The sequence below is a fragment of the Strix aluco genome, chromosome 1 (assembly GCF_031877795.1).
Source record: "Strix aluco isolate bStrAlu1 chromosome 1, bStrAlu1.hap1, whole genome shotgun sequence".
In the NCBI taxonomy this organism is placed as follows: domain Eukaryota; kingdom Metazoa; phylum Chordata; class Aves; order Strigiformes; family Strigidae; genus Strix; species Strix aluco.
In genome coordinates, this window is record NC_133931.1 from 42,794,312 (window position 1) to 42,805,307 (window position 10,996).

Sequence of the window (10,996 nt, forward strand, 5' to 3'; positions counted from 1 at the left end):
AAGGAGGATACCATTGACTAGATTTAGGGAGGTATTTCAAACCCAAAAGCTTGCAGAAAAAGCACTCTATTACAAGAGATTCAATGTAATTTTTAGACGTATCTGAACACAAGTCTTGAACAGGCAGAAGAGGGTCTTCCACTTAACTTGCTTATATTATACTTCAGTGAATATACTTACTAAGAGGTGACTGAAAGCCTTTAAAAGACATCACTTTCACCTTGGGTGGGAAAAATCAGAGCTGTCTCTACACGTTGAGAACTTGAATGGTCTTTCCTGCTTCTTGTTCTGGTAGGGCTCGTGCCACTTGTTATCTGTCCCTCAGGCAATATCAACCTTGCAGTTATACAATGTTTGGCACTAGAAGGGTATGGCATGTCACAGTCTCTTGTCACCCCTGCATACATTCACACACTGAATCATGCATTCTCAGTCCTGAAACAGAGAAATTTCAGTGTGTTCATCTCCTCGTAGTTTCTTCCGAAATATCTGAATGGGGTCCTCCAAAACGTTTAGAATACGAAAACTATACTTCCCTGTTCTTTTACATATATATCATTTTTTTTTTTTTTTTGCAAATTGAACACTGAATCATGATTATCATTTAATTTACATCACTACGAGTTAGAGCTCCTTATTTCTCCTGAAAACCATAAGTGAGCTGCATAGGATTTCTGTTGAAAGCAATGTAAAGAACTTAAATTGCATTTTAAAAGAGTTTGAAATTCCACAAAAAACAAACAGTTCTGGTAGTATTAATGTTTATGACCTAATTAATCAGAATTTAGTTTTTATTTCATTGACAGCTTTACAAACATGACAATGTATCTTTTTAATTAAGAACTATTTTGCAAACCTATTCTAACTGGAATGGTTGATTTATGGGAGTGTTGAAGACTACTATGCTCCTATTTTTTCCCCAGAAAACAGTTTTCATAACAGCAACACTGTGTGCTACAGTTTTGTTATGTTTGAAAAGGTTTTGTTTGGGTTTTTTTGCCATTGATTATGCAAATATCAGTTTCTAAAATAAAATGCACTACTGGCTAAAGTTGAAAGCTCTGGTCAGAGCCTTCCTATTGGTTTGATTGTAAGTACTGTGCAGTCAGAGTTTCACAGCAGCAAGGAGTCGTGGGTGCGTTTCCCCAGCTGAAGTAACTGATCTGTATGTGTGGGTCAGGGTTTGTTTTTTTATGAGGTTTTCAGGTGATGCTGCTGTTATCAGTGTCCTGCAGACAGACTGCACACAGTGGATCAAATGATAATCATGATGATAGCCAGACTAAGAACACTACAGCTTGCTGCTCTACTTGTAGTACACAGTTTAGTTAGTCCTACAGCCCTACTGTCAACCCTTAATTTGGACTGTAACATTGGAGCTTCTTCAAGCTGTGTTTTTTTTTGTTTATAATGTGGTTTCATATTCCAAGCGCTCCTGGATAAGGGCATCATCTTTATACTGTAGCCGCGGAGGAGCAGGGGAACATTCAAATGCTAAGATCGCCTTCCTCAGGCTCCTGTCCAACACGTGTCTCTCCCACGCTGGGTACCTGTTCCTGAACAGATCGATTTTAATGACAGACTCCTCAATCCTTGGTGGCCGGGATGAAGGTGTGGATGGTGCGGTGGGTCTCACCTGAAACACAGGTACACACCCATCCCTCTCAGCGAATTTTTGATCCCGCTCGCTTGTGACACTCCGGTTGTTGGAGATGGATCGTAGAGTGTTTGTTGCCACTTCTGGGGGCAGGGTGAAGGCAGTGGCAGGGTCCTCACAAGCACAGCTTGGCGACTGCCCAAACCTTGGTCCGTTGGGGTGAAAGAAGGCATAGTACATTAGCATAAAAACAATGCCTGTTAAAAAGCTGCTGAACACTACACACAGTGCTGGTATGGCAAATGCATCAGAGATTGGTGGGGCCTTGTACAGATACCAGAGAGCACTCAAGGCGGTGTTTTCTAAAAGGATGACAAAATAGTAAATGAAAAGCCTACAGCGTGTCCTTCCTTCCTTGACATTGAACCAGCTGAAGATATAGATTATCCCAACAACCATGTCGAAAACTATCTCCTCCCATTTAGTGATGCAAAACTCTGTCTCGCAGTGGACGATCCAGAAGGTCATGATGCACCAGTGCAGCACAATGAAGATCCCAAAGTACAGCTGGAAAACCGAGGCAAACAGAGCAAAAGTAATGACCCTTGCTGCAATTGTGAAGAAATGCCAGCAAAATTGGATTATAACAGCCATATAACTGATGGGTTTCTTGTCATCACGGGAGTCACGGAGGGCCTTTTGGTAGGAAGCCAAAGCCCAAGCCAGGGACACGAGAGATGCTGCAGCAGTAAGACCTAGGAGAAAACAGGAGATGCAGTTAAGGTATAATTAGTATTGGTTGAATCTGGTGATATCCTTGCTGTTTTAAATGCGTTCTCCACCACTGACATAATAAAATCTTCTTTAGTGCAGCCAGCATTGAGAAATGAAGCTCTACTGCTGCAATTTCATTGCCCTTACAGTCTTGGATACACACAAAGAGGAGTAGCTATCAAACTACACTCTGAAATGCTTCTCCAGCAATTTTATGTTTGAAACTAATTCATTAATTCACAACTTTGAGCAAGTTGGGAATAGGTGTCTCTGCCAGCTCTGTGATTTAACAGGATGTACTGTTGTTGTGTTAAATGAAAGAACATGAATTTTCTGATTTTGATAAGTCATTAAAGAAGCCTAATATAAAGCAACCAAGTCTTCCTAATTAAAATCCCAGCATCATATACATATAAACTAAATCAATGACAATGTGAGCATAAATCTACATTTTAAAAATAAATGAATGTAACTCTTGTTACACCAAAATTTAAGCTAACTGCCTTACTCTTCCTGAGGGAAAAGTGTTGCCTATTTTGATATTTCCATCACTTTTAAACTGAATTTTAATAAGTAGAATATCTCAAAACTTTTTCTTCCAGTTGAAAATTAAATTAATTTTAGAAATGTTGGAATTTTCTACTGAATTAAAATTCTGAGTATAGATGCTCCTAAAATAGGGAATTATGACTTAATGCTCATATAGCCATTCTATCTCCCATATATCAAAGAATTGCCTATTTATAAGGACCTGAACTATAATATTGCTGGAAAACCTGTTAAATATTTTTCACAAAAACTATTTAATATAAAATTATTTCTCATGAGATCATCAAACATTATTTTTGTGCAAATAATTCCTATTCACTTGAAAATACAAAACTGTAAAAAAAATTTTAAAAACCCCTTTCTATGCTTATTGTGAATGTGTATTATTCTTTTTTCCTCAAGTGAGTTTGATTGTGGTCTGTAGGTAAACTTAAAAATAAAGTTGCTTTGCAAATGAATCTAATTTTTAAACTAATCTGTTATTTCCATACACCACCAGAAAATTCCCATTTAAGAGGTCATATAGTTCATCATAATTATTCAAATGCTTAACACTTACATAGCATTCTGTTAGAAATCTTCTTTACTAGAAGATTAATTTTTATTTATTTATGACTCTTATCAAGCTGCTTTGGATGGAAACGGGAATTAAATTGAAATGCAGAAACCCAGACTTTCAAGTGTATTTATTATTTAAATAAAATTGCAATAGGTGGGTTGTATACAGAGGTAAAATGTAGCAAACATTTTATGCTTAAAACTGGTTTATTACCAAAGTAAATTTTATATACAGTTAATGAATGAATTCATAAATCTCATCATCCCAGGCTGAGAATATATTTATAGGCCATTTAAAGATAATGATGCTTCAGCTTACTCTATTTCTAAGCAGTTTCTTAACTTTGAACTAGTTATTGAAGTAAAGCAAACTGAAATGATGAAAACATTTATTTTGTCTGCTGTTAAAACCTGTTTAATCATTTCAACAACCTTTGGTTCTGGATGCATAGACAGTATTTTTCTTCCCTGACCAATGGCTTTCTTTAGCACTTAACCATGAAAAAAATATTACTTAAATATAAATTTTATGCAAATTTGTTAATACAGAGTGGTAAATTTAAGCCTAAATACATGCTGCTATTCACTTTTGAAAAAAAGAGTTTATTTTAAAACAGAAAAATGTAAGTTATGGAAATAAAACCTGATCTGGTAGGAAAAAAAATCTATTTAAGCAATCCATGTGGCTTAACACACTAAGATTTTCCTCGGGAAGTAGTACAGAGGGATTTATTGCTTTCAGAAGGGAATGTGTTTGCCATGGTTTCTCCCTCAGTCACTGGCAGGGTGCTAATTATGTTGTGAGCTCCCATGAATCCATGAATTTAAAAAATCTTTATTTTAAAAACGAAAGTAATAATAAAGAATCAGCAGAAATATAGGACAAACTCAGGATTCCAGGGAGAATTTTTAATAAAACTTCAGCATTTTTCTTCCCACGCAGATGCCTGGATGCCAAAACAACAATGTTACTTCTGTAATCCTCCTTCACAGAGAGAATAAACTATCATCAATGAAGACAGGAAGGAGTCATGGTATAAATTGTTATTTTCATTTCTGACATGTATATTTGCTTTTCACGCTTGGCTGCCTTTCAGTGACCATTATCTCTGGAGACAACACTAACAGCTGAAAACGTAAGTTCTTGTTTTCCTGTAGGAGTGTTTTAAGTATTGAAAAAACACAGTTCATTTCCCTTATGAAATGAAAAGTTTGAAAAGGTAGATGAATAAGATAAAGGATAAGAGAATCTTTCAATACAAATGAACCACTCTGAACAAGAGCTCAAAAATAGCATTATCAGCATAGGAAAGAATAATGTGAGAGAGAAATCCATATATTTTCTTTGCAAATCTAACTTTAATGACCCCACACACTCACCTAGAGGTTTGTAGAGATATCATCAGTTTTGCATTAGGAGGCGTAAAACTATTCAATAATGCACACAGAATGTTCCAAATAAAATGTTAAAATTCATAGGTATTTCCAATGTTCTAATGCTAATTAATTCATAGTCATTTTCTGGGACAGAAAGAAGCAAGTACAATAGCAATGTAATTCTGTTATTTAAAGAGTCATTAATAGAGAAACATCCTTTGCTTTTACAGAACAAACTCAGGGATACTAGCATACAGGAGAGAAAATGAGACAAGGGGATGTACAAAAGGAAAGAACTGCCAGTTAAAATATTATGTATCTACTCTTGTGCTGTTGGCAATGGTGTTAGGGATACAGAATTAAGATAAGGCTAAATGCTTCATGAGCACCATCCATTCTTCTTTATTGATGAGATCAAGCACTAAAGAATTATTAAAAGTATAATTAATAATGAGAACAATAATGTAAAAGTGGTGCAAATGGCAGTTTGCTAATAAATGTCACTATATAAATAATTCACTGGGAAGGGTTAGAGATAAAGTGAATTATTGTAGCACTGAATGGCTAATACATTAATTAGAACATATTGATGCATTTGGTGAGTATGTGTTCATATAAACCTCTTTGTCCCTATTTCAAAATAAGAACGAAAATAAATTTCTATTACTGTCAAAACAAAACTTCAAAGGCACTAACATGGCACCAGGAAAAAAGGATGTCCTATAGACCTAATAATTTGTAACAATGCAGGTGGTTTAACTTCCACAGTCAGGAAGGCTTATTTGACATTCAGAAATGAACAGATAAGATTGGACTGTGATCTGCTCATGAAGAACAAGAACCAACTTTCCTGCTTGTTCAGTTGCAGCCTCCACACTCTCTTTGGGCACTGCAGCAGCTTTCTGGTGTATTTGAGAGTGTTGTATATCAGAGTCTTGTATTTGGGGTCTTGATCTTGGAAATTAAGATTAACTAGCCATTTTCAGTGAATATATACTCAATAAGCTATATGCTCATCTGTTACAGACTGTTAAAAGCCCAGGAAAGCAGGAATTCTGTAAAATGGCCTTGGGAAACATGAAAGCATGTTCACCTTCAAATTTTTTCCGCGGTATATGATTTGGTCTATAAAGTTCTGCACTGAAGAGGAAAGAAATACAGACTTTGCACAGGAAAAAGATCATTTCACATATTGCATCAGGCAAATGATGCTTTTGTTTGTTTCTGAAATGGACACCTGAAAAATTCTGAATAACAAGTAGTGGGGAGTGTACATACCCACTTCCAGCCTTTGTAGCTTAGTCCACTGACAGTAGTCTCAATGATGAGACTAGCCAATAATGCATTGTATCAGGACAACTTTCTGTCAGGAACTAATTAGAATCTGTTCTGAGTGAAAAAGAAAATTTAGCCTCTTTTATTCTGTTAATGGTTTGCTTTACTCAATTATATTATTTTATAAAGGAATGACAACTTTATAATTACAGATGAGTTTCAGATGTCCTTAAGACATCCTTCCTGTCTGAAAACAAAAACCAGAATTGTCTTGGTTGAATTACAATTTTTTCTTTCCCTTGAAATGATTAATTTCTCCATATATGAGATATTATTGCATAGAGTGTGGCATATCTGTACTGGTACTTTAAATATAATACTCAATACACTGCGAGGAGCTACAGCTCTTTAAAGACAAGATAAAAACACACAAATATGACTTTCACAAGTGAAAAGAAACATATATGAGGGAAAAGAGAATGTATAGAGAGATGGATACATTCACAAATCTAATATTATTTCAGGGAAGCAAGCTCAAATAGCTACAGGGAAGCTAATGAAGTTCTCCTCAACAGCATTTGTGAGAAAACTGACTCAAATGTTTTGTTCATGAGTAATCCACGAATATTTATAGATTTGCTCACACAGATAAGGGTTGTACATATTACATCTCTGCTTGGCAATTCACAACTTAATTGTATCCTGCTGGCACCTCTGCCTTTTCATTATGGTTCTCCCTTTTATTTAACTTTGGGGAAAGCATTTTATTGCCTAAGCAGCATATAGGATTTACTAGTTTGTATTTTTCTCTCACTCCCACAATGTAATCTTTAGACTGGGATATAACTGAAAAAAATATGTGTCTCATTCTCACACTAATTTTATATTACTCCTGATCTGTACTTGAGAGAGTAAAGGCATATTTAGGTCCATAAACTATTTTTTCTCTAATCACATCAGTTCATAAATCCTATATAAAATAAGTACATCTCAGGTCAGCTGGAAACCCTACAAATGAATGAACTGATCAGAGAAAGTGCTCCTTGACATTCAACCTGATTTCAGAAATCAAACTCCTGCCAAGGCTTCTGTCTCTGCTTCATCCTCCATTTTAAACTTGTACTCATCTCACCATTTCCAGGAGTAAATTCATGTGAAAGCAGGAATACCAAATGCAGCAGGACATCTGGGCATGAAAACATTGCCTGGGCTCTGGGACCGTGCAACATCTTTCAAGGAAGCTTATTTTTATGAGTTTCCTACTCAGCTGGAGAAGTGACATTATACGCATCCAAGCTTCCAGGTGCTTCTCTGAACAAAAGCCAAGGACCTCTAACATTCATAGTCCCCCTTAAGGCCTTAATGCTGTAGGAAACGGTATATCATGGCTGCATCCCTCCAGCTTCAGAAAATGGCTTGCTATATTTACACAGCTTTTGCCATGCTGCTCTGCAATTATAGCCACAAGCTTGATGTTCATGTGGAGGCCTTGCAGGCAGCTTGGTAATAGTCTGTGGGTTTCTGCACTAATTCTTTTATTCTCATACACTAGTATGGCAATTCATACTGTGCTTCCACACCCAATTTAGTACACAGGATGCTTTGCATGCTTCAGGGGCAGCTTTTGATCATATCAGGGACTGTGTGTCCAGGTTCTCAGTATGTGTTTCATGCTCATGGGTCTCGTTCCCTGACCAACACTGAGAGGTGAAACCTAAAGATGAAACAACATAAACTCTTGCCCTCACCTGGGTTATTTCCTTCCTCAGATGTAGTATGCTGGGGTAAGCTGTAGCACTGTAATGAAGTATCTGTACTGGAATCCTTCCTTACAGCCTTAGGTGTCTGTCATCAGGTTTCGTAGTCAGGGACATTTCACGTATAAGGATCCTCGCCGACAGAGTCTTTGCTGGCACATTTCTTTTTTCAGAAGAGGGAAGCACCACTAATTTAGTGTATGCAGCCAGGTCCAACCCCCTAAAATATGCTGTATGCTGATCTTAACATATCTTTCTGTACTCAAAGGTTTGTGGCCTTGTTGTTCAGGGTCATTCTCCATAAACATGTTGCCAAGATAATCCTATTACTTTCCCACATCAGCAAGTTTGTCCTACATTAGCTGTCCTAAATCATAGTCAAAGGTTTTCTATGCAATTGAAACAAGCTCCCTGAGATCAGAAAGGGACTGTTTTCTTCTTTCTTAGGGGCCAATAGATCTGATCATGCCCAGATAGAAAAAGCACCTCACTGAAATATTCCACTTCTGTAGTTTTGCTTAGACTGTTCGTTACCCCCAAACAGGGGAGTGTCTGAGGATGTATCTCTTGAGGTCCATATTTCCAGTGTTTGCCACAGGCTGCATTCGCAACTGGGGATGTTCAAGGCAATATAGACAGTTTCATCAGCGCCTCTGTCAACATTTGGCTTAACTTTCTCCCACTGTGTACTGGGGTGGGGTAATGCAGGTTAAGGGATGACAAGAACTCTTCCTTGTTGAAATGTAAGTCAGATTTATGCCTGATGCTAAGTGTTGCTTAGAGAACATGCTAGCATATTTAGGAATAATTTCTCCCATGATTCCTTTCAGTTGCTTTCTATAGATACTTCTAGTGAGGCAGCTTCTAGCTGTTTCTTTAGTCTGGTTCTCCACTACAATTTACCTTTGCCCTGGAAGTCTAGAAACATTATACATATTAAATGTTACTTTCAACCTTACTCATTCTACCTACTCCTAAATTTTTTCCAGTGGTGGTTTGGACTCTGTGTAGAGGACCAAAGTCAACTTACAAAAGTTTGTACATATTAGGGCCTGTACCAGACACCTGTGTAATGATTTGCCTCTTGCTGCACTCAAATTCATATCCACCCTAGCAAATCTATCTGTCAGACATATTGTCAAGATGCTTCTGCTGAGCAGCAACCCTGGTCATGGCTTTAAACAGGTCTCTAGCTGCATGATGCTCGTAATTTTATTTCAAGCTAACATCAAGAACAGTTTCCCTTTGCCTCTCCCTGAAATCCAAATGAAGTCTTTTACACAGATTTTGTTGTTAGTATCTCAGCAATTCTTTTGGAAACTTTTGGAAACTACGAATAAAATCAACTTAGCATGCAGAGACCACAAGACCCATGGAAGTTGGACCTCTCCTGTCCTTCAAGAGTTCAGTCAGTAATTCAGGCCTCTCTTTCTTCACAGATAGCTAATGATGAAAGGGTTTTAGGGCACGCAATCAAAAGCTCTGCTACCTTCTCATCAATCTGTAAAAGTAATTGACTCTTTAAGATACTTGAACTGAAGTCACACTGCCAGAATATGCTAGCTAAGGCCAGTTACTAGCTGAGTGAGCATCCTGGGTGATCTCTTCTCCTCCCTCACAAGTACATTTACTAATATTTGTTAGTTTGTTGTTCTACTAAATATGTGTTATATTTATAAATTACAATCCAGAGTCCTGCCGTGTGGATCCTCTATATCCTCTCTCAAGCAGATGAATGTTTACTCCTCAGTGGGATGGGGAGGAGAATTGGAAAAAAACTCATGGGTTGAGATAAGAACAGTTTAATAATTGAAATAAAAATATAATAATAATAATAATAATAATAGCAACAAAAAGGAAGATAACAAAAAGAGAGAGAAATAAAAACCCAAGAAAGACAAGTGATGCACAATGCTATTTCTCACCACCCACTGACTGATGCCTAGCCAGTTCCCCAGCAATGATCAGCTACCTCCCAGACAACCCCCCCCCAGTTTATATACTGAGCATGATGTCCTATAGTATGGAATATCCCTTTGGCTAGTTCAGGTCAGCTGTCCTGTCTATGCTCCCTCCCAGCTTCTTGCACATCTCCTCACTGGCAGAGCATGGGATACTGAGAAGTCCTTGACTTAGAATAAGCGCTACTTATCAACAACCAAAACATCAGTGTATTATCAACATTATTCTCATACTAAATTCAAAACACAGCACTGTATCAGCTACTAGGAAGAAAATTATCGCAGTTGAAACCAGGACACCACTAATCAAGTCCAGTCCTTCACAAGCAGTGACAACTGTCAGGTACTCATGTATGTCATGCAGTCTGTATGCTGCCAGGCTTGGCAAGACAGCATGAGATCATTCCTCCTGTTAGGAAGCTAAACTTAGACTTCTGTACTTTCACAGCTAGACTCCTTGCCTGTTAGGTAATTTTGTATCTTTATATTCCAGTGAAGTATGTGCAGCATAAACATACCCACTGACTCCAGGCTCATTTCCATGATTTGTACGTTTCTTGGCAAAAAGTGCTTTTGATGTCTTGAGGTTGCGTCAAGGAGCTTATAGTAATCAAGGGATTAGCTGGAGACTGCAGCAACCCTAAGCAGAACAAAACCCCTGCCATTACCTCTTGAGGAGAAACAACATCATAACATAATGCTAAACTAAAGATAGGGCACCATCTATGGGAGAAGGCTCCACCTGCAGTGCTTGGTCCAATGCGCTGCACATATGAACACCCTCCACAGACAACAGCAGAAGTAGCACTTCAACTTGCTGCCCAACAGGAGAAAGAGAAAAAGATGTAGCCTATTAGACAGATAAAAAATCCTGTTAAAACATAAGATTTGAGGAAACGCCTTTGTGATTTTATTTTTATTTATCACATTTCTGTGATTTTATCTTTATTCTTCTGTTGAGCTTTTATATGCTTTTGCAACGTCTGGACAAAATTTATCTTCGTATATTTCACTGATTCGGAGGAACACAGATTTTCACTCCATGGCTGCTAACAAGAGCAACTGGTATTCTTTTATTGAAAACACTCTGGAAAAATATTCATCAAGTGAAAAGAAAATATGTACATGGTAAATGCCATTTAGATGAT

At 37.4% G+C, this 10,996-nt stretch overlaps 1 protein-coding gene across 1 annotated transcript in view; it reads right to left on the minus strand.

The window, feature by feature from the left end:
• Positions 1 to 235: 235 nt before the first annotated feature.
• The window catches only part of XKR4 (XK related 4), a 235,180-nt gene continuing 224,419 nt past the window's right edge, over positions 236 to 10,996 (minus strand). The window contains exon 3 of the mRNA XM_074847428.1: positions 236 to 2,352. Within this exon, the coding sequence (XP_074703529.1) occupies positions 1,406 to 2,352 (947 nt within the window). The 3' untranslated portion in view covers positions 236 to 1,405. The remainder of the gene's footprint in view (positions 2,353 to 10,996) is intronic.